The sequence below is a fragment of the Lytechinus pictus genome, chromosome 2 (genome assembly GCF_037042905.1).
Source record: "Lytechinus pictus isolate F3 Inbred chromosome 2, Lp3.0, whole genome shotgun sequence".
NCBI classification, from domain to species: Eukaryota; Metazoa; Echinodermata; class Echinoidea; order Temnopleuroida; family Toxopneustidae; genus Lytechinus; species Lytechinus pictus.
In genome coordinates this window covers 12,131,903-12,157,500 of record NC_087246.1, presented here as the reverse complement: position 1 = coordinate 12,157,500, position 25,598 = coordinate 12,131,903, and the positions used below count along the sequence as shown (strand labels likewise).

The window sequence follows — 25,598 nt, the reverse complement described above, 5'->3', positions numbered from 1 at the left end:
TGCATACATAGTAATATTCAACATACTAAATTTCACCCTAATAGAGTGGGGTTGTTTGGACCGCTCTCACAGCCAATGGTGAGATAAAATCTGCCCCTCCCAAGAGATTTCAGCTTGCACATCAAGCATTATGTAATCTGCAAGCTTTTGTAGTCAATTCTGAAAATTTCATTTAAAAAAATTACCAGTAATTTATGCATGAAACCCTAGGGGGGAAATAGCTAACAAAGCACATGATTTATATTCCTTTAGAGAGGCTGCATACAATGTCAGTGCCCTTTCATATAAGGGATAAAGGGTCCACTATGGAATAAACCTGTGCAAAACCCCCAGTGACATGGTCTTAACATTTCCCTGACAAAAGAATTGTTTAACTGAAATCCAGATTTTGGTAAAAGGCACATTAACAAAAAAATACTCAGAAAAGCATTGCAATAAGAGGCAATATAGAGTGATTTTAGAACCTCAGGAAAGATGAATCAATATCCATTTCAACTGCCCACCCGTAACATTCTCACGTCTGACTCTCATTCCATTAATCTTCCTATCAAAAAAAAAAATGTGTGAATTCTATGACACTTGAATTCACAGGCAATGACAAGGTGAAAAGGCTTAATTTTAGTATCTTAATACGGTGATGCTATAAAGTATGCATGTACTACATACTGTTTGGCTTACTTCTCAGTGGGATGTGGGTATCCTAAGAGAAAAGGATGAAAAGTACAAAACTAAAACAAAACATAACAAACCCATCTACTGCTGGTAATTGAAGAACAATATTCTGAATGATTGCTGATTATGGTAATGATGTTGCTGATTGTGATCTCACAAGAGTCTGAGGAAATGTTTTTCGCGCAGGTATTGACGTTGATGAAGAATTAACTACCACTGATTTCTTGTTATCTTGACATAAACTCGTAGATGAAGCCTTTGGTGTTTGAATTGTTCTTGTGACATTCTCGGTAATACTGAATACAAAGCTGAGACAACCAATTTTGATAAAGCTCCCATGATGCAACAGGGCAGAGCCTTCCCATCCTGCCTTGTTGTCACCTTGCAGCACTGAGCTCCCACCACGGCAAGCACACAGAGAGTAATGGCCATTGGGCATGGAACTCATACGCTGGGGTAACTCAGGTTCTTTCTCTTGCTTGACATTATGTCGACTCTTGCCATCTTTCATGAGTCTCTCACTGAATCGAACTTTCCTCTTGTCAATGATCTTCCGAACCTGAAATATGAAAAAAAGAAGACAAATTTCCTTATTGTCAATTTCAGATAACATGCTCCATCAAAACAGGTGATGCACAGATGAATGTTATTCTGAATAAACTTTTAAGCTTAATACAAGTATGGGAGGGGCTAGGAGAGCTTTTTGAAGGACTGACTGGGCAATATCTCAGCATGTAATATCAGACTAACATTCCTTCTGTCCATTGTTACATAAAGAAGGAAATCTTATACTTTACAAGAAAAGTTATGAGAACATCAGTTCATTGAATATATAGAAATAGTCTACTTCGGCATATGGAATAAAATTCACAAATGGTTTAGTAAATGCCGTAGAAATAAAATCGTAGATTCTAAAAGGAGCGTAGCTCTCAAATATGAAAGGTTAAGTCACACTCTTCGCCAGTGCCCATGATGTGACAAAAAAAAGAGAATTCAAAATCCGTTTCTGAAACAGTGAGCGTGTGTTTCTGAGTGTGACTTTACCTTTCATTACTTAAAGCTACGCTCCTTTTAAAATCTATGATTTTATTTCTACAGCATTTACTAAACCATTTGAATATATATATGTATCAAAATAGTTGTTTCATATTTACTGGACAGTAAATTATCAATCCCTTTAAAATACCTTTATTCATCTCTTACATAAAGATTTCATGAGGACACTCCACCCTATTGTAAAATGAAGCACTAATTATGTACCATCTAAACACCTCCCTTTATTTCAGCACTGAGCACATGCCCGTTTAACAAGGTGAGTTTAGAAAGCAATCATTTATATACTAAAGAATATGATTAACTTACATTTCTGACCATAGGAGACGCCCTTGGTAAATGAGATGACCATTTATCTGATGAGTCGCAGGAGTAGATGACATTGTCTACATTGGTGCCATACTCACTGTAGTTGATTAGCTCATATAACCTTGTAGTCTGAAAATTTGCATGAATAATCAAGAATTTAAGAGGAAAGAAAACTATATCTACTCATATATCAAAAGGGAAAAGACTCTACTATAAGGCACAGACAATCATTAACACTTCAATCAACAAATCTGGATTGAGACAAGTCCAGCACGAGCTACAGTCTATTCGTACCAAAAAAAAGTTTTGGATGGGACGTTAAACACAGTTTCATTCAGCCTTAGGTAAGCTTAAGATTCAGACCACTTTTCTGTTTCCCCAAATCCAACAAAATAAAATTCACATGTATTTTTCATTTATTCTATTTGTAATCTACTTAGATATTTGATTCACCAACAAGATGTTTCTTCCATGAATCAAACACAACCAAAGTTTCAACAGATGAGAATCAAATAAGCTATTATTTACCTTAATGACATAACAAACATACTTCAATAAGCAAGCAATAAAGTAAGAAACATTACATCACTATCATATATTTAATGTTTCAGGTTATGTCTTGATACCCGAACTACTGACTTTTGATTTGTATTTCAAGGAGTGCTCTCAGTGTTTTCTTGTTTTCTAAATCTAGTTTCCCCACATGAAATGAATATACATTTGAAAAAATGTCTCTTTTCCAATATGTAATTTTCAAAGTGCAGTTTTACCTTCAGTCAAATAAGATTTCTAGCCTTCCAGCCTTTTAATTTTTTGTTTACACCACTCATATTCACAGACAAGATAATGATTTAATCAATCATAAAGGTGTTCAACTGATTGATAACTTAATGCAAAAAAGCCTATGCAAACAATAGCAAAAGTAATAGCAACAACAGTGGTAACAAAACAACCAGTGGCAAAAACCCCTCAAAATATCATAAACAACACAGCATCATCACCAACACCAAGAGCAAGAAAAGAAATATACACTACAATCCCCACCACTACCAATGAAGATAAATATTAAGAATAATAATAAGAATAACAAGAGCATCTTACCTCATCATAGAATATACATGCATGCTTGGAAGATACAAAATTACAATGCCCATAGTTCCTTAAACAAACATCATTGTCACGCCCTGGATAGAGAGAACAGAAAGGAAATCAGATGTTAATATGATCTTAAAGGGAAAGTCCACCCTATGATTAAAATATATCTAGAATACATAGAAACCAGTTACTTGTTGATGTTAGGCAAATTATAATTGAAGTAGGTAAGTCATATTTTTAAAGACAACACATACTGACAAGAAGATGGTGTAGCTTGCATCACTCTCAACTACTCTGCGAAGAAAATTTAACTTTATTTTGAGTATGAATGAAATTTTTTAAGATGATATAATTTGCCATCACGAATTTGTCTATTACTCTCTGTACTGATAAACAGAGGTACATACATGGTACTACCAATCATTGGGTTTCAAAAATATGTCAACAGAATGCACATGTACCCACTTGAGATTTAACATGTAGACATTGGATGATTTCAAAATTGGTGTTGGTATTGGAAGTACATTTTAGATTGCTTTCCATAGTTGTAACGCCTTATCTGAGTTTACAAAAATGGTCCAAATCAAATTATCAATAGCTCAAAACTTCATGTTCCAAGACCAATCTCATTCTGGGCTGATGTAAAAAACAAAACAAAACACCAAAATCAAACTTGAAAACGCCAATTTATATCTCAAAATTTGATTCCTGCATATTGCAAGCATTAACAAAGTCTAATGAAGAATTACTTTTTGTACGCTACTAGAAATAGAAAACTAATCCAGAATTTGCTGGGATGACTGAAAGAATGTGTTTCTGAAATTTGAAGAATATATTTTTGTGTGAACTACTAGGTAATTTATTATGTGTGATATTTTATCTGATTCCAATTCCTCTGTCTTGAAAAATAAAGCCACTACTCCATGTCAAGGTAAAACTATCCCATTGGATACATTATCTAAGGCATCCACATTTTTTTCCTTTCCCAAACATCTTAGGTATTGTTGCTCCTGCAGATATTTAGAGAAATTTCATTTGTAGCATTGTAATCAATAAAAGGAACCACTGTTCCGTGTTAGCCTTGGTCAAGTGGTTCTTCAGCATCATGCATAACATGGCACCAGACAACCCTAGGGCTCACCTGATCCTATATGCAGAGACCTGTAGCACATTGGAACCGGTGTACCAGGACCTTTACTGTTCATCGGACACACCATGGCCCTAGCTCGCACCGTATGGGACAGCCCTGTAGAGGAAACACCATGGAAAGTACCAGGTGATGGTAATGTGGATGTGTGCAATGGTACACTGCTTACTGTGGTGGTACCACCTGTACTAAACGTGTGTATTGATGAGGTACCCTGATTGATGGCAGCAGCAGTAGTGGATGCCGAGGATGATGATGATGATGATACAGTGTTCGTTGTAGTTTTCTTGTTGACTATCGTAGTCTGCAAGGTTTGAGTCTAGGATAGGTAAATCAAATTCAGATACAATAACAAAGCTGAGTGAACCAAAAGTTCAATTTTGCTTAGAATATTGACATAAAGTACCTTCAACCTGGACTGTAGCTTTAGTATAACATCCAATGATACTACATGTACCTTCTTAGAATAACTATTCAATCACATTGCTAAACATGAGGTCCTTGTCATGCTATGAATAACACCAACAAAGATATTCAATAAAAGAGGCTTATTTGAATGCATTTGCTTAGAACTATCATACTATAAATAACTGTACATAGCTTTTTAATGATGTTATTTGTAAACACTTTTTCGAACTCTTGTGCTTTTCATTTATATATTTCATCTTCAATAACAAGGGTAGGTAGTACCTACAACCGTAAAGTTCCAGCATTATTTCATATACAAATACCATTAGCAAATGTTTGTACATAAAGATGTCTACAATTTTAATCTAAACCAGTATTAATCTTTCAAATTATTCAGGTAGCAAACAATATTTTCATCAAATTACTATTTACTGGAATAGCTTTTATATTTTGAGAAAAGTAATAAAATACAACACTGCAGCATTTAACTGATATACATTTAATACACAAATGGTTACAATGATGGCATGCCTCGAGCATGGAATTTTAATTACTTGGCAAAACTGAACAATCGAAAGGGTTTTTCACAAAAAGAAAAAAAAAGAATGACAAAATATGCTGCTGAAGTGTCAATGCACACATGACATATTATTTAAAAAACACAGGAGAGCATATCTGTATTATACTGGGAATTAAAGTATGATGAATTAAATCTATGTGAAACACCTCTAGAACTATTACAAACAATGGTTAAGCCATTACTTGGCCAATCAACAGTAAAACCTGTAAAACATGTTGTCATATGTAAAACCTTATTGTAAACTGTGTGAAAGATGGATTACCTTTTGAGGTAATAATTGCTGTAATCTCTGCCAGGCAAGAATCTGGACCAGCCTCTCATCTAACTTACTCAACTCCACTTCTGTTAATTGGGGAAAAGTGCAAAATTAAAAACTTGTCATACTCTTATTAAGTTCATCATGAACTTTTGAATGACCCAAAGTTAATTTGATTTTCTGTTCTTTTCTATCTACTGACAAGTCAATCATTTATACATAATCTATTTCTAGCTCCACCAAGGCCCTGTCACATAAATATATGAAAAATTGTTACTATAAATTTAGGGCAAACTTCCAAGAAATAAAATTGAATGTAAATATTGATATAATATATATGATTTATATAGCATCTTTTCCAAAACATAAAAGTAAATATAATTATATATGTGACATGGCCATGTATTCTGATGAAAGAATAAATCAAACTATCAACATAAACACAAAACATTAATTATACAGGAACCTCAAAATAATTTCTAACCCACAGAACATCCAGCTGAGTGGTTTATTTAAGAAGTATACAAATGCTTCAATGACAATTATCAACAAATATTTGGATAGTCAAATAATTTCTAGTTCTCCTTTCTTGAATGTTTTCTAATAAAAATCATGACGTGAAAAAACAAATAAAAATAAGACTGAGAGAATAAAAGGTGATACATACCTCCATTGCCATCTATACATGATTGTAGAGAGCTATTGAGATTGATAATAGCTGGTGATGAACCCAAGGTTGCAGGTGTGATCTTACCAGAGTTCAAAGGTGAAGGACTCAACTTACCTGCCAAAGGTCAAATTATATGACAAAACAAAGGATTTAGAAAACAAGAACCTTGATGGAATAATATATTATCATGTCATGATCCATTATATCTTAAGACAGAGCTACATTTCAATCAATCAACATTTTGTTATTATATTTTAGAATTTCAGAACCAACAAGTAAAATCCAAAACCAACTTCCAGATCATATACAAAAAATTCCCATAATTCAATTCAGCTGATAAAAAAACATCATAACAGATGAGTATCAAGGATTGTTGAAAACAAAGCTGATCTTATTGTTCTTTTTCTCTTTCTTCCTTTATTTTTACTAATTAATCATTATTATTGTTATTTATTTATTAATTTATTATAATTTAATTATTTCTATTCATTTTTGGGGTGGAGGGGGGGGGGGGGATTTATTCAAAATATAAAGTACTTCTCACCAGAGGAAGCTGGTATTGTCACTACTCTTCCCGTTAATCCTGGTGACCCTTGACCTACACCAACAGCCATCTTGGTTGGCATGGTGATGGTGGTAAACTTGAGGTTTCCTGCTTGCGTTGTTGACACAACCTTAGCAGACGATGGTACCACCACGCTTCCACTACTGAGCATGACTGTTGATGTGGCATTGGTCTTGGCTGATGAGCAGGCCACTGCAGGTGGTGACTTGACCCCTGCAGGGGTCACTCTCTGCATGGAGGTCACGACCTTTGACTCCGAGCTATCATTGTTTGTTATACTACCATTCATAATGCTAGTGGATGGAGAATCATGTAACGTCTTTTCCTCTGAGGAGAGAGATGTTCCATTGTTTTTCGTCTTGACCATGACATGGTTGTTCAAGTGTTCAGCTGCTTCTAAGACAAGTTCCGTTTTGCTCTTGTACAAACTTGATGGCCCATTTGACATAAATGAGGTAACTGCACTAATTGGTTTGAGTGGTCCATTGTGCAAAGCCTTTAAATCTGCAACCGTTCTAATTTTTGGTTCTTGCGTGTCAATCAAATCATACTTATAAACATCCCTTTTGGCAGTCCGAAATTCTCTGCTCAAAGACTCTACCACATTTGTGTCTTTCATGCTGCAAGAGTTTGTGGTGGTTGTTGTAACCGTAGTTGTGCTCTTTGCTTCCTGGTTAGTGGATGCAATGCTGGATGATGTAACACTTGATGATGTATCACTGACCGGTGTTGTGCTGTGACTGGACGGTGTGGCTGTGACTATGGTTGGAGCAGATGAAGGCTTCGAGAGCATAGAAGCAGTGATGATTTTTGGTTTAATGGTAGGTTCTTTAGGTAGTGACTTCTGAGCTAAATGTCTTGCTATACTTGTCTGCAGAGCCACTACACCTTTCAACCACTGTGAATACAAAAAATATATACTATGAAATGACAATTAATTTTTGAAGCATTCCATTATCAAATGTATTCTCTGTACAATACACAATCTCTCCAAGAGGGTGTATCCAAAACCTCATTTACAAATACGAGTGAAGGTGGCATGAGGCCGGTCTCACGCTGCCTTGAATGTATGTGTAATCACACAAGTGGACTGATGTCATCTTGAAGCTGCCCCGATTTCGGTCCACCTCTGGAGGTGGTTTGAGGTCGCCTTTGAGGCGGCGTGAAGCCGCCTTCTCATATGTGTTAATACAAAGCGGACTGAGGTCGGCTTACGGGAGTCATTACGTCATTGATCTAACTCTATTGCATTGACCTCGGTATTGCGCTCTTTCAAGTGGCCCTGCTGCTGGCCGCCTTACCATGTGTAAACGGGAGGTTGTCAAGCCCCCTTTTCTGCTATATGTAAACTAAACACACTTCGTTTTTTTTTTAAAACGGCATGACGCCAGCGTGAGGCCGACTCCATGAAACCAGCCCATGTGTAAATGGGGTCCAAGTCAGATCAACATTTTTAATGATGCCAAAAGAGACAAGAAAAGTGGTCTTTATGAGCACATGCTCTTTGGACACAGGTTCCTTCAATACATGTTTTAAAAGGAAAATTAAAGGAAACAAAATTTATGGTCTTTATAAACAAGTGGTCCTTTTATACAGGTGGTAGCCAATGCAGGTTTGACTGATTGAAAGAACCATTCTTATTGGCTCTTACTTATTGTTTTGTTAGAAATACTGAGCAGGAACAAGAACTGTTCTTTCAGATTTGCAATCCATCACAAAACCCTTTGTGTTATGGGCCACCCATTCCCTCTTGAAAGAAAAGAAAACTACCAAGTTACTAAACAACTTACTATTTCAAAATGAGTGATTTTAAAAGAAAGAAGACAAATACAGACCTCTTCTTGTTCTTCCTGCTGAGTTAGAGGACCAGGTTTCTTGACTTCATCCACTGGGCCTATCATAGGAGGGGGGCGCTCATGGCAGAGGGGGAGTAATGGAGGAGGCAGTGCATATTGATTCTTGATGGCTCCAGGTACCTGGTAGGAAATGGAAGAGTTTTAGTTGTTACCAAAGGTAATCTCTCATATAAAAAGCATTAGTTGATGAAGATCAAGGCGATATGTCTGAAAACTATTCTGATAACTAAACTTAATTAGCTAACCTTTGTCATGCCATGCTTAATTGAAGTTTGAGGATGATCTGAATATAATTTAGCTTGCCATGCCCATGTCTATTATGAAGATAAGTGTAATTCATGTCACTGTAGACTGCCACACCCTTCTCCCATTTAATGTATTTGGGGATCTCTAGTCCAGGATGGTATCTAAATATCAATACGAGTGGCAGTGATGCCTCACCTTGATTGTCTTGCGCCATTTACATTTCTCTTTCCATGGAGGTCCAGATCTATGGATTTTGTTGATGAACTGGAGTTTGACAGCTTGCTGGTCTACCTTGCCCTGGAATTGGTTGAAGATCTTCACTCGTTCTGTGTGACCGCCATTCTGGAATTCTGGCTGTAAGGTCAAGGTCATTAAGACTATCAATTTCTTGTTTTCCTTCACATGCAATTTTATATTTGCATAATGTTGACAGGGTAAACAATAAACAGAGGGATTATAACAATGTTAAGCAGTGTATTAAACATTTTGTATAATGTACAGTGGTGCTAAAAAGTTAGTGAACCCCACCAGAAAATGCATTCCTTTGTGCTGAGTGTTGAACGTAGACAACAATGCTACAACATTCGGCGAGCCCAGAGAAACAAACTACATCACCTGACTTCACAATTAAATATCTAAAAGATGGCAGAATTTGAACACTTTAAAATATGTTTATTTTCTGGAGGGGTTCACTAACTTTTTAGAACCACTGTATGTATCACCTGCAATCTACATGTAGAATGCTGGCTGTAAGATCATAGGTTTTTAAAATCATACCGTTAATTCTTTAACAGATATAACATTGACACAATTTCCGAAATTATCATGGTATTCAAAGCAAAAACAAGGATTATACGGACCAGGAATGTTTTGTGAAGCAACTACAAAAATCTATGTGAATGCAAGTTGTGATAAGTAAATTAACAATTATTATCATTGCTTTCTTCCATAGAGACGTCATGAATGACTAATATTCATCAAATTCAATACTAGAAATATAATTTATTTAACACTACACTAAGAACAAGAATAACATATTTTTGCATGATAGATACAATATTAAAGCATCATCAAAGGCATGTCCAAACTTCTTTTTGAAACCTTATAATAACTACTTAAACTGTTCATTGTAGTTTCTCCCAACGCTCAGCTAAGCGTAAAAATCAACACTCAACACAATGGATGATTTCAAATTTGGTATAGTGTTGATATTGAGAGCAATTAAAAAAATGCCTAACCTAACTTCAACATCGAATGTGGATATCAAAATGATACTAATCACATTATTGATAGCCCAACACATTGTGATTCAGTGAAAGGGCTTCACGTTATACGTTGGTGTCAAGATTATGAATCAGTTTGCCTAACCTAGCTCCACGGTGGATTTGGGTTAACAAAAAAAATCATACTAATCACAGCTTAACACCTCATGCAGTCACTTCCAGGCACCAGCTTCATGTTATTGACAGTGCTGTGACTGGTGTCAAAATCAGCACTACACAAACACCCTACCAGGAACCCCTCAATGTATCTCATCTCTATTACTTACCAATGCATATTCTGGATGATTGGGGCACATCCACCTGCCAGTAGGTAAGGATGTAATAGGGGGATTCAGGCAGTCTCTATGGAACAGCAGAGGGCAGTAGTCACATTGGAGAAGGGGTGCTACACGACATGTTCTGAAGTACAAATAAATAATAGACAAAATGATTGAGTGAAAAATTCTGCACTAAATGAATGTATCAATGTCATCTTGAAAGAAATTGATGTAGAAATATCATACAGTCATAGGAAATAAACGTTTTCATACACTCTTACAGGCATCCAACAACAAAATCATTAAATAAAGAATATACAGAGTTGTCATTTCAATAGGATTATGAGTTAATGAAACAAATAAAGGTGGTATTCTGATGAGTGAATCCAGATGTAGGTCCAGATTAAAGTGAAAATGTAGAGCATACTTCTATGGAATGCTAGGTTTCATGTGCCTTAATCATTTTTTTTTTGGTACAAGGATGGCATAAAATGGCAATCTAATCATACATATTCACAACAAGCTTCAACAAAGTCAGTAAAAGTACATGTAAATCTTTTCCAGTAATAGAGTAGTCAGGTTGTTATTTCATCTGACAAGTGGTACGGTTCCCATTAGAAGGTCTCAACTGATTTTGATAGTACATAGTAATAGGGACTTTCTTGCATGACACTGAAAAAGTTAGACAAGCATGTACATCCTTCCTGCTTTGGGCAAACCACAGCTTACTTTTATTCAAACTAACACAAATACTCAGTTTATGAATTCTTACACAAATATTACAATATAAATTCTTTTATGTTTTCATGATACATGTAGAAAATTTATTTCCAAAGAAGCCAAGCCAGGGTCGGCTCATCAGCATTTTCCCCAAAATTACCAAGGTACATTTAAACAAACACTAATTTTGAATTTTGAATCAAGTACATAGAATGTACATGTGAGAAGTAAACTGCCATGGCATGATCTCTAGCACACATTACATAAAACACAAGCAAGATTAGAATACATGTAAGTACCAAAAAAAAAAAGTTTTAAGTGTTGGTTTGTGAGCACTTCATTGATGAGACAAAATGATGTTTCGGTTATAAGGTATCTAAGAGCCAACATTGGTTATTTTTCAAAGCATACAATGTTTACACTCATCATGACCATCATCTGAACCGTAATTTTGCATGAGTGTGAACTGCTTTGAACAACCCTACTTCCATGACCTGGTATTCAGGAAATGATTTGTTTGTTTTCATTTACATGTAACTCTCCCAAAGCAGTAAACCAGCAAGTCTTTATCTGAATAAATGCCAACTTTGCATTGCACACAAAACTTGATTCTGTTAAGAACAAAACTACTTTGGAAGTCTAAGATGAAATATTAAGAATATCGTGTAGAGTTAACAATGACAGAGACAGGCAGAGTAGTGAAGAGATACAGAGAGAAAGACAGAAAGAGTGTGTGCGCCAAGAGAGTGAGGGTGTAAGAGAGAGAGAATAGAAAAAAGAGTAGAAAAGAAAAAGTAAAGCAAGACATTTCAGTTACCATTTGCATATATTGCCTCTGGTAGGGATATTAAATAAAAGAAAGATTTTATGGTAAGATTTATGTTCAGATCTCAAAATTAAATCAATTTAAATCCAGATGTTTAAACAGATGGCATATGAAAAGCTAAAATTGACATGAAATTAAGAATAGGCCACATCCGTCATAATTATACCACTCACTGTAAATTAAAAAAAAGACCAATACAATTTTTGCTGCTTTTACCAAGTAGAACTTACTTGTTACATGTGAAGCAGACTTTAGCAGGTAGGGGGATCATCATATTATCTAGCTCATGAGGCTTCTTGTAGTTCTTGGATAGTTCCTCTTTTTTCTTCTTCTTAGTTGTCCCTGAGCATAAAAAGAAATAAAATCATGACAAGGAGAGCTGAGAATACACTGTATGTGATATAGTTTTACAAAAGAAAATTTGCACATTAATTACAGTATTTCTCTCAGGAACTTGCAACTTGTAAAGCCTAGGAATAAGGACAAATAATGGATTTTTTAAAGGGCTCCTGAATTTTCAGACATTATCAGTAGCTATAGATGGGCTTTTTTTATTCCCCCCCCCCCTCCCTCTAAAAAAGGAAACTAGGTTTTGATTTGAATACTGTTTTGTTTTTTATTAATCTTTAGACAATCTCACATTCAATGTATTGTACAATATGAAATGACAGAGGGGCCATCCCAAATTACCTGGTAGGGGTGCATGTTGCATCATCTCTGGAGGGAGAGAGAACTGCTTCGGATTCTGAATGGCTACAGCTTTGATGAGGTAGCTTAGAGGATTCTCAAACCTGACATAAACCTCCTCTTCCTCCTTGTCTTTCTTTTCTTCAGCCACCTCCACTAAATCCTTTGCCTTGTCAACATCCATCTTTTCTTCTTCTGTTCCCTCCGTCCGATTGGTATCTCCCTCTTCTGGCATTTCCTTTGGTATTATCCCAGCCTCTATCTGTGCCTCCCTGGAGAAAGAGTAAATCATATATCAGAGAATGAATTCTACCTTTTGACAAAATGATAATTCAAAATAGATTGGAGCACTGGGGGTTGCCATTAAGTTGACTGGATTTACTGGAAATACAATGCAGCCTCAAATTATCCATCTTTCACATAAAGAAATATGTTCTCACTACAAATTACGGACTGAAAATAATTACCGGTTAATTTGATCTTTTTTAAAAAGAGTTATGGAATAGAAAAATGTAATAATGAAAATAAATATATTAAAAAAAGCAACGCCTCTGGGAGTCTTGCCTGCATTACAGAATTCCATACAGGACTGTTGGCTTTGTGATATTGAATTATAATTTTTAATCTTATTCATTTATCCTTTACCCAATCTTATAATTAAATTCAACAAAAGGGCGATTTTGTGGATGCCTTACTTCAAGGAATAAGGAAATTAATGGATATGACCATTTACAAATGAAACTAGGACATACAAATTTTCATCCAATTCTCTTCTGACCAAAATTCACAAAGGAGGTTCATACCCCAACTTCAGTTTTGTATGCATACTCACACACTGCATATGATCCAATCAGATATTTCATGTATGTGCGCACATGGGCAATTCACACTATGCTCGGATAAAACAAGGAGAGGGTTTCGTAGGCTAAAACTCATTTGTGAATTATGGTAATGAAGGCTTACTTGTAGGCCTGGATCTGAGCCAGCCGCAAACATGCCCTTCCTTCTCTCATGAGTCTGTCGTTCAGTCGATCATTCAGCCGGAGGGAGGTGGAGGCAGCTCTCTCCTTCTCCTTGGCAGCAGCAGCAACCTCCTTCTGCTTCTTCTCTCTCTCAGAGCGTTGCGCCTTCTCAATAGACTTGATAGTGTCAGAGAGTGTGACCTCAGTGTTCAATGGCTTCATGGTAAAAGGAAGAAAGCAATGAAGTCAACTCAATGATGTACCTGAGAAAACCTTTAAGTAGCTATTATGGCAGTCACCACATTGACAAGTATACTTGGTACCAGAAGCAAGCATTAGGAGTAGGGTAAGAACAAGATTAGAATTAAGGTTACAGTTAACATTGAGCTAAAGTTAAGACTGAGCTGAAAATAAAGGTTCAATCTTGAGGCTCCAGAATATAGATAAACGTGTAATAATCTTCTGCACCTATTCCCTAAAAGTTGCATTGTGCTATGGTAGTTGACAATACATAATTAATTTCAAAGAGAGAGGGGTGCAGAGAGAGAGAGAAAAAAAAGAATGAAGCCATATGTTAAATTAAAAAAAAAAAATTCATGAAAAGGTCACCTATTCTAGAGGCAAGTTCTTTTGATTCTATTGACCTTTAATTTCTAAAAGGTACGAGTTTCAATACCCCATGGATAGTCTCCAAATAAGGCTCAATATTTCCCTGTCCCCTTACCCTGAAGGGATAGGTTCATATACAAGTACTACATATAGGATCATGGTCACTTTCGTTGAGTAACCGTCTTTGTAACAAATACTTGACAATTTTAATGTCAGTTAATCTATTCTAACAGAAATCTATACAAACATTATATATTCCATGTCCTTCAAATGATTGGAATGAGTACATGTAGCTATCAACTACCTGGACTTGCAAGTCTAAATGTATTTGCGAAAATAAATCATTAAAAAAAACAATTTCATGTATGTGCCATAAAAAGAGAGCAGCTCACAAAGGACATCACAAATACAAAACCTCGAAATGAAATCCCACAAAAATTATGGGTTAACAATGAAATGTTTGTTCAAACATCTAATATTAAAAGTAGGTTAACCTGTAGCAGAGTAAAAACTTCCTTTTCTGATGAGTCTGTATGAAAGCCGCTCAGAATGCCTGATATTTACACTATTTCATTATTCATCAGAAATTTGTAGAGAATTTCCAGTGAAACAAGAGACCAAATTGAAAAATAGTAAGACAGAATGATCTTTGACATTTCTTGCTTTGTCAACAGTGAATGCATAATTTATCACAATCATATGTCCACCTAAGGATCTGTTTCATGTAATTCACATTGCATAGTTTGCTACAATTACTACTATAGTAGACCAGAAAAAGTAATTGATTTCCCTTTACTGTATCTAGGTTGAGTTCACCATCAAATAGAAATGGATGAACGTAGCAGAGATATAGTACTGCCCTAATTCAAATGATCTATATTTCTCCATTGTAACTATTAGATTATAAAGGGAATATAGGAGAATGTGTACTGTAACTGTACTGAGAAACACAAGCTTTAACCTTTGGGAGGAAACCTCTACTTTTCACCATGGCATCCAAAGGAGTTTAACATAATTGAATGCACATATGTCATGCAATGATAAATGGTCATGCCAAGACAAGTTTTTCATAAAATTTTTCACTGATTTACATGTACACTAACAAATTTAGCTTTTAACATTTTCAAATCTGATAGGGTGAGAGAAAATTTGTCACTGAAAAATGACAAGATGCTTCAAGGAAAGCTTCCTATCTCAACTCAGCTCCCAGCATACCACACCCCCATAAATGCAAAATGGTTTGTTCCATGATATTCAATCTTACCTGCGGTGCTACTGTGCATCTGTGACACAACCATTCTCCTGAGGGTAGATCCTCTTCTGATATAGGAGGGTTACTGTAGGAAGAGAAATGGAGAGAGAATCCTTACCTATTAGTTAGCAAATGTAACAAATTCACCATTAATGTGATTTGTACAGATTTCCAAGATCCTCTTCAAGTAAATCTATAATTACACAGGTTTAATAAAACACTGATTTTCCAGGATATGAAAATTAAATATAAATAATTCAATGGCAATGCAAGTCCTGTTATGTTCATTTAAAATTCACTTTCACAAATGGGGTACAAGGATAAACTGTTGTGCAAAAAGAAAAAAACCTTCATAATACAAGAACTGATCACAAGGCCTTGCATGAAGTACTGGCTTTCAGAGTACCATAATAATGCATGCATTATGTCAAACTCTCTACATTAATGTCAAGAGGAAGACTTCTTTTTTTTCAAAATCATATAGTTTTAAGTTCAATTTATAGAAAAGAAAATGATCAAACATTGTAAGAGCAATATTCAATACATTTTGAAGACTGTTCAACACTTCATAGAGCAGAAAATAAATGTAAATTAATAATATAATTGTCAACATCCAAATACTTCTGTATGAAATAGTTTATTAAATATAGCTGCTCAATGCTCATATTACAAAAATATTTAGGAGAGTGAAGGGACTTTGCTTCAAGTGAGAAAGTAAAAGCTGGCGCTTGAATAGGACTTCAACAGATTACATGTATGTGAAACAAAAATTTATGCAATTTCCCCCCAAATGGAATAATAATAAACTAAGTTTGATTGCCTCAGAGGAGATCGTGTAAAAGTATAGGCCCTACAGACATCATAACAGCAAAGAGGACTTCTTTAGGTCTATAAAAAGTATTCCACGTCTGTCTTTCATCTTTTGCCTATTGTATTCTGTATATGTAAATGTTTTTTATAAAGTCTGGTAAACAACAATTCAGCAAACTTTGAGGATAAATGTTCATGAAACATGCATGAAATATATATGAAATATATGAAATATGACTATATGAAATAGAATCTGACCGAAAGACTGGTTGTACAAGGCTAACAATATCATTGACCCTGCTAAAGCTCCAAATGACCTTCTGTAATATCCACTGAAAATGTACTCAGCTCAAAACTGCACAATAGACCAATGCTGCATTACATTGTGCAAGTTTGGTACATACAGTGCATGTACAGTATGATTCATGTTCAATGTTTTCTGTGTTATTGTCATCAAGAAAAGTCAGGACACTCTTCAAAATTATCTACATCAAAACAAGGTAAAATACATGTACATTGTACATAACTACTGACTAGTATACATGTACATCATTGTTAATAAAGGTACAAATGCAGACCATTAAAGTGTTTTTGTCCAGTAGATAAACAAATGCAAATAAATGTGTTAAAGGGGAACATCACTTGACAAAGGTGACCACCAACAAAAAGAGAGAATGAATAATTTTATTGCAGAATCATTTTACAGCAAAATATGATTAAGCACTAGATTTGCAGTTTCAAATCAGAGACAAGTGGAGCGACTCTGGCAGTCTCACTTGCATTACACGATTCAATATAGCAGCTATGCTGACTTTGAAAACTACTATAAATAATTATTCACAAAAAACATAGTTCATATAATGATACAATACTAGGATCATTGACCCTAAATGGCATTTGACCTTGATCATGTGACCTAAGACTTGTCAGTGATACTTGATTATCCCTTATGTCCACAATTCATAAACTATATCCATAAACTTTGAAAGTTATGACAGCAATTTAATAATTACCTCCAACATGGCCAAAGTTCATTGACCTTAAATGGCCTTTGACCTTGGTCATGTTTACCTGAAACTTGCACAGAATGTATAATGATACTTGATTACTCTTACGTGTAAGTGCTATGAATCAGATCCATAAACTTTCAAAGTTATGATGGTAATTCAACAAATACCCCCAACTTGGCCAAAGTTCATTGACCCTAAATGACCTTTGACCTGGTCATATGACCTGAAACTCGCACAGGATGTTCAGTAATACTTGATTACCCATATGTCCAGGTTTCATGAACTAAGTTCATATACTTTTTAAGTTATGATGACATTTCAAAAACTTAACCTTATAGATTTTGACTCCCCCAACATGGTCTTAGTTTATTGACCCTAAATGACCTTTGACTTTAGTCATGTGACCTGAAACTCGGACAGGATATTTAGTAATACTTGATTAACCTTATGTCCAGGTTTCATGAACTAGGTCCATATACTTTCTAAGTTATGCTGTCATTCAATAAACTTAACCTTCGGTTAAGTTTTGATGTTGACACAATACTACATTCATTGACCCTAAATGACATTTGACCTTGACCATGTGACCTAAGACTTGTCAGTGATACTTGATTACCCCTATGTCCACAATTCATAAACTATATCCATAAACTTTGAAAGTTATGACAGCAATTTAATAATTACCTCCAACATGGCCAAAGTTCATTGACCTTAATGACCTTTGACCTTGGTCATGTGACCTGAAACTCGCACAAGATGTTTAGTGATACTTGATTACTCTTAGGTCCAAGTTTTATGAATCAGATCCATAAACTTTCAAAGTTATGATGATAATTCAGCAAATACCCCAACTTAGCCAAAGTTCTTTGACCCTAAATGACCTTTGACCTTAGTCATGTGACTTGAAACTCGGGTAAGATGTTCAGTAATATTTGATCACCCTTGTGTCCAAGTTTCATGAACTAGGTCCATATACTTTTTAATTATATTGATGCTGCCGCCGTCGGAATGCGGCACCTAGTCTTACTCTGATATGCAGGTGAGACAAAAACTGACAAGATTTTTTTGAGTTCTGCGGAGTGTTTCAATAACATTTTCATCCGACAAGTTGTCAGATCTGACATCTTTCTCTGATGTTGATTGGCTGAGAGGTACTTTTACTATGGTAACTGTCGGATAAAATGGGACTTGTCGGATAAAACGTTGACAAGTCCTTTCATGAAACGCTCCCCTGATCTGAATGCAATACAAAATCATGCCACCCTACACTACATTTTTCATTCCAGAAACACAGATTAATTACTTTCAAATTTTTCCTCCTTTCCTTGCTTTTGGGGAAATAATTGTTATATTAATAATCATTTGGCTATGCAGGGTGCTACATAAGCACTTGCCTGATTGCCCGGGGCAAGTAAAAGTTAAGAGTCAGGCAAGTGTTTTGAAGTGAAGACCAACACCACTTGCCTGAATTGGGCAAGCAAAATTCTCAGAGTAGAATGACCAAACTAAGGGTCGATACGATTTATTGACCCTAAATTTGATCATGACGGGTATTAAAATCACTATGGAAAAAGAAATGCAATAACAGGGTACATCAGTTCATGTCAAAAGAGAAAAAAAGGTCAATGGTTTATAAAACCGCAATACTTTCTTTTGAAGAGGTAACACTTTTTTCTTTCAAGGATTTCTTTGGGCAAGTATACTCCAACTATTTAAAAATTTACTTGCCCAACAGGGCAAGTGCTTCTAAAAGTTATGTAGCACCCTGGGCTCTGGTAAAATAACCAACAATTCAAAAGATTCAAATACAATTACAGAAGTATGGTAGCCTCAGAGAAAACATAACAAGTTTGAATAAGAAAATCATTAAAAACAGACAAGTAATTATCCTCAAACTCATTGAATTCATCAATGGATCTGCACTTTCTATCCTAGCCCTGAAGAAGAAGATGAAGGGGGAAAAACTCCCCTCTCCCCTGTCAACCACATACCCATCAATTCTTTAAAACTCTGGTGCTTCAAGTAGCAAAAGAAGACTGGAGTCAGTCTACTAACAGCAGAACTTCCTCTCAAAGCCACATACATGTAGATCCTTTTCCCAGTGCAACTTATATCGTTCGCTGAGTCACTGACGGTTTAAAGCCTCAATTACTACAGTCAAAATAATCCTTTTCCATTTCTAATATAAAAAGAATTTTGAGCTGGCAGGAGGAATAGATTGTTGATTAAGACCGATAGACATCCCTTCTCCAAGGGAAATGTTGCTGACTACCCATTCATACATCCAGTATGATGACGAGCCTCCAAGTTGTTCAGCATGATGTACATCGCTGGTAAGCTGGGTATTATCTTGCAGTGAGATTCAAAGTTGTGGCACACAACTAGACATATTGCATGACACTCATTCAAATTTTAGTATGCACTTTTATCACTCAAGCTGATATACTGTACATAACACTGTTGTAAATACATGCTAATGCCTGTTAAACATGGCTAAACTTTATATTTTAATCTTTATTGCCTATATATGTACATAAGGGAATACATGTACATGTAGGTCTACTGTTGATTTCAATAGTGAAGAGTACTTACCAGCAAAATAGGGAAGGATAAAACAGGTCCTTTGGATCACCCCCCCCCCCCCGAACAGGTGGAATGCATCAATTTTTTATGTATTTAAAGGTCCCACTTTTCACCTGTGTCTGACTGTGATATGTTACAACAATGAAGCTCAGAAAAAAATTGTGTCCGAAAATAATCATTTAGTGCTTCAAAAAAAGTGAAACATAAAGTGACCGGAAACACCATCTTAATTTCATCACATACACTTATGTGTTCTATTATTATCGGTACGATATAAATTACACAAAAAATCTTTTATTATAAGGTATCAAAAGCATTTCTTTAGATTTTTTGTTGGTTTCAGAGTTTTTAGATTGATAGAAAGGCATCTATGTACATATTTGATCTCTCCTTTGTTTTTTTTTAATTACATGTCTGTAACGTTAACTTGAGCCTTTAATATCTTTGAAACTACATGTACATGTACCCACCATACTATTTGCTATCATTGAACAAGAAACAACAACATTCACCTATATTTCAATTGATTCACAAGCCTCATCATATATGATTATCTGCATTGCTCAGTCATCAAATACCAAATTACATGTAATGATAGACCTAATGTTTAATTAATGACTGTCATGTTTTGTTTGCATTTATCTACGTATGATATCATAAACTGGTATAAGCACATTACTACTGAGTATGCCTAAAAGTACGTCTTAAAGGCTAGATATTTATACAAGTGAAGAAGCCAGATGTAATGAACTTTAAAAATGATGGATGCTTTAAATAAATGTATGGATATAAAATCCATCACATTTTCTACCTGGGGAACATAAAAACACAACACCAAAGAAAAAAAAGTTAAAAGGGCCCTTATATATTAAAGATATTGAAAATTTATGGTGCCAATATTACACTGTAACCCCCCCCCCCCCTATAGAGCCCTGGATTTACCCCAAATTCACAGTAAGATAATCTACTCTAAAGACAGAGTCAATTCAACACATAGGACATTATGTGGTGACAGTAGTGCTGTCAATGAATCGGTATACTTGATGCTCAGTTTGAGAATGAATCCCTCCCTGGTAAATGTTTAGTCTCTTGGCCTGTATAATTCATGTACAAACATTTCTAGCATGTGTGCAGGTGTCTGCTAGTACAGTTTCAGGCAAACTGAGCTCAATTTCTGTGTAAAATTTGTCAGACACAATTCATACCATAACCATGCTAAAGTGATACATGTATTATTTCTACATGTACCATGTTAATTCTGATAAAATTTTCACTGTGCATTGGTCATTTATTTTCAGTTGTTGAAAGAGAAATTACACACTACATACTTACATGCATAATGGTGAAATACAAAGGATTTATCTTTATCAAATGAGACTTCTACAGGTATGTACATGTACTCAATTACATGTATTTTGCCTTCTCTTTTCTTCATGTCAACAACTTTCAACCAAGCTAACAAACATTATCTTGTCTGGAGGATCTGGCCATTTCAAAAAATTGTGAACTCATGAAACCCTATGCAATACATATAAAGTGGGCCGATTAACAAACAATTTGTTTGATTATAAATTGAAAACAATCTTAGATGGATGCATATTAATAACGATTCATGCTGTACCTGCTGTAACTCTTGGGTAAATGCAGCTAGAGCAACTGATTTTGAGATAAGATTCTTAATAATGCTCAATTTTGACCGTACATACATAGCATTACCCATTGATCAATCCAACTACATGTACCCCAGTTTGTCCACTTTCGGAGGGAATGATAAAATACTAGTCAGCCAGGCTGACACCCATTTCCCCTACATAATTGGACTTGAGTTCACTCTTTACATTTCATCACAGGGAAGCAATCCATGTACACTTTAGGCCTAAATTTACTGTTGTGTACATAAGTGCATGCCTGTGGATTGCAGAATGTTCCATGAGTGATAGGTCAAGAAATGAACATCAAAATAAAATTACAATGCATGAAGTATGCTGAGCTCCATGTACATGTAGGCACAGTGTATGGATAGTCATAGTGATCCTTATGAAAAAGGTTATGATTCTTTTCTGCATTTGAAAACAAGTAACTCACTATACCCTTATACCGGTGATATAAAAGAAAATCCTTGTCAATTGCAAAATAACCCTCAAACATTTCAATTGGGTTCAATACAAATTGTTATTCCCAATGCTCAAATCTATCACAAGCCATCAAAGGCCATGGTCATAGATGCACATTTTAATTGACATTGGAGATTGTTAGCAGTCTGTATCTTTCAGTTAAAAAGCATATTAATCTACATTACATGTACCTACAATGTCATAAACTAACATCAAACATTATTGCTACAAAAGAAAAAATATCTGTATGACACAGACAAACTTCAAAGGAAATCTCACTCATACAAAGCAGAATCCAAATATACATGTAGCTCCTAGGACAGACATTTTCTTTAACATTAGGTCTTGAATTGAAGACTCCTGACAATTCTTAACTTAATATAAAGTCAAACCGCATGTCTTTCACTACATCATGTACCCACTCGCCATGAAATGGCCCAGTGGTATAATCTATACAGACAGGTGGCTAGCTCTACAATGCTGAAACTTGGCAGACAAGACTGAACGAAAGCAGTGTCTAAAATCAAAATGCCTTTGCTCATTTCTCACATGCATATGCACTACATGTACATGTATCAGTATTACATGTAGCTTCACAGCTCAGGTGGAGACATCAAAGGGAAAAATAAATTTTAAGAAATATTAAAGAAATGAAGCGTTGTAAATATTATCACATTGCACTATCTTTTAGTACCTAGGCTGATGAGTCCACAACTGAGCCTAGTGCGATTTACCTTCCCTCTGCATGAAGGCCTAAATAAAAATAAAGTGCCAGATTTACGAGCTTGACTCAACTCACATTTGAGTTTTATACTTGTTCAGATATCATTGACAATCCTGCATTTCAAAAATGAAAATAATAATCTCCATCTAGACTCCATGAGTCTTTGGCAATTTAGCACCAGTCACCATAAGAATGGAAGGTTAATCATAAATGTGGGGGCCTTCTTTAATATAATATATGTATATTTAAAAAATATACAGCAACCCAATTGGTATCAAAATTTCTGTCATACTGTACATAGTATATTTACACACAAATTTGACAGATATATCCAAATATCAAATTTTGTAATATACATAGATGTGTACTTCAGCAACCACAACGTCATTAGAGTGTTTTCCTGCTTTTAAGCATACCCCATCAAAAAGTTGTAGCCTTTTTAAGTAGATGCTCACATGGATCTATGTAACATGAAACATAATAGCTCGATGGGTTTTTAAAGACGAAGTTCAGTTGCTAGCTTAGACAAGTCCACTAAACTGATCCTGAGGTACATGTCCTTTCGTTTCACAGTCACAGCGTCAACAAGTTGGACCGTTATTGTTGCTACATACTGCACTGCTGATAGTTCACAAATTCATGAAGTTTACAAACAAACCCCTGCCAATCTGGCGATGATGGAGACTTGATTTACAATGGTCCCTAACAGCACGATTTCATAGTGCTTTATCATCAAAACTTTGCAAGCCTTACATGTACATGTAGCATCACAAACATTTTAATGTCAGTAGGAAAGCAACTCTCCAGCTTCCGGTACATGTAGCCTATGAAAAGAGGTGAAATCACTAATTAAAAAATTCACTTAAATACAGCTCTAAACAGCAAGATACTGTACATGTATTTATATACTGTACATGGCACTAGTACATGTATGTAAAAAGCAAAAGGAAAAATTCCAGCTTGAGGGAATGACATTCAGTTCACCTTTTCAAATTTACAGAATTCAAACATTTCTTGTTGAGTTCATCAGACACATTTAATATTCAGTTGCATGTACATTTATAGGTGAACAGCAAAAAGTTCTGTTTGAATACTGTTAATTCAAAGTGTGGTGCATTCACCTGTCTGAAGTGCAAAGCCCATACATGTATGTGGAATTGCCCACATGTAACATACATTTAGTGCTCACATGTACACTATATACTAGTTTGAGTGTATGCATAACTTTCCAATTATAGACCTGCAGCTTACATGTAGATGTGTATACGGACACTCCATTAGCTCCTATTAAGTCTACTTTGTCAAGTCAAAGTAAGACACACAGTGCATCTGAATTCAAGTGTAATAAAGTTGCTGATCCTAGTTTTGGGGGTGTATTTCAGTGTGAAATATAGGCCTAAAGGTCATGCTTAGATGCAAATGTGCATGTGATATTGAACATCCTATCCTAATCCTAAGCCTATGGGCATGATCTGAAATGTAACTGTGAATTTCAGTGCGATTTTCAGTCCTACTTAAATCATTATTAAAAGTAAAACATGAAGATACCATATCAAGAGTAATTCATGCATTTAATGTTCTTTTGCATTTCTATCAATTTATTCATTTTTTTACTGAACATGCATAACATTTCTATGTCATTTTAAGCCAATACCAATTCTATCCCACCTTCAAGATTTTTGGAGGGAGTGGAAAGGGAGGGAGAGGTTATAGTCCTATTAGCAGATCTAGGTCTATGAACAATTTAAGTTTAGCTGGAAAAAAATTGTTGAAAAAGATAAAGACTGAATGGATTATGAAAAATTTGGTTGATTTCAAACAAGTATGTTAACTGAGCCATCCATACGTCATGTGACATACATGTTAACAATGCATGTCTGTATTGAATCACTTGAATGGATTAGAGAATTATAGGCCAAGAAAGAAAAAGACAAGATTTTCTTTCCACTTATTTCCTCTTTCCCACCCACTTCTTACATATCACTTATTTTGACTACAAATCGGATTCTGTAAAAAAAAAAGGAAGTGAATTCAATAGAACTAATTTGATTAAAATATCCATGACACTAGATAAGCATAATAGAAATTGGTTGAAATACATTGCCATGCATGATTAATATGACTCTTTTCAATGGGTATAAATCATCTATTCAAACATTTTTTCAAGTATTTTATCTTTATCAAAGTACATGTGTACAGTACTATGATACTTTCAGCATAAGTAGTTTTCCTTTACTGTAACACCATATTGGGATTGAGAACGGAAGTCTATTCATTATCACTCCTGTATCAAGATTTTCAAATGTTAGCTTGAAATCAATACCCATTTGGTGTACTCTAATTGTACTTGTATGTTCTTAGTTTTTTCAACTGGTAGATTCCAAATTTTAACCAGTACAGAAATTACCAAAATAGAGAAAAAATATCAAGTGTTCTGTTGAATGTACAAATCAAAGAAATATTTCAGAGGACACAACGCATGTTCTTGTGCCATAACGTATAACCAAGATCTCTTTTGCTCAGAATTCCCTTTTATTGAGAATTGAGCATTATAATTTAGAATGCCACAAATATTAAAGTTTTATTTCATGGACTTACCTTTAAATTATATTGAAATCCAATTCTACATTGTCATTATGTCAATAGAAATTTATATAGCAGAAGGCAAGTATATAGTTGTAGCATCAGTATTTGATTTCATTCAAATACCAGTCCTTAGTTTCACCCTGATCAACAGAATAATGAGCAAAATTTTTTTACTTTCAATTGATCTGTAGATTCTACTCTGACCAAGACTGGAGCAAAAAAAAAATCAAAAGACTTTTCAAATCTTCAGTTCAGACAAATTTGGTTGAAAATCAATTGCAAGTAGACTAATCTAATGAGTAATGTTGTTCTAGAGTA

At 35.1% G+C, this 25,598-nt stretch overlaps 1 protein-coding gene across 1 annotated transcript in view; it reads right to left on the bottom strand.

Moving 5' to 3' along the window:
• The window catches only part of LOC129254807 (PHD finger protein 12-like), a 20,463-nt gene extending 3,503 nt beyond the window's left edge, over window positions 1–16,960 (bottom strand). The window contains exons 1-14 of the mRNA XM_054893337.2: window positions 15,466–16,960; window positions 13,594–13,808; window positions 12,634–12,902; window positions 12,174–12,285; window positions 10,407–10,539; window positions 9,053–9,211; window positions 8,591–8,731; window positions 6,735–7,653; window positions 6,188–6,304; window positions 5,527–5,606; window positions 4,271–4,595; window positions 3,136–3,218; window positions 2,035–2,163; window positions 1–1,231 (exon numbers count right to left, since the gene is read on the bottom strand). The exon at window positions 1–1,231 is cut by the window's left edge and continues 3,503 nt beyond it. Coding sequence (XP_054749312.2) covers window positions 797–1,231; window positions 2,035–2,163; window positions 3,136–3,218; window positions 4,271–4,595; window positions 5,527–5,606; window positions 6,188–6,304; window positions 6,735–7,653; window positions 8,591–8,731; window positions 9,053–9,211; window positions 10,407–10,539; window positions 12,174–12,285; window positions 12,634–12,902; window positions 13,594–13,643 — 2,952 coding nt within the window. The 5' untranslated portion in view covers window positions 13,644–13,808; window positions 15,466–16,960 and the 3' untranslated portion in view covers window positions 1–796. The remainder of the gene's footprint in view (window positions 1,232–2,034; window positions 2,164–3,135; window positions 3,219–4,270; window positions 4,596–5,526; window positions 5,607–6,187; window positions 6,305–6,734; window positions 7,654–8,590; window positions 8,732–9,052; window positions 9,212–10,406; window positions 10,540–12,173; window positions 12,286–12,633; window positions 12,903–13,593; window positions 13,809–15,465) is intronic.
• Between the last annotated feature and the right edge of the window lie 8,638 nt (window positions 16,961–25,598).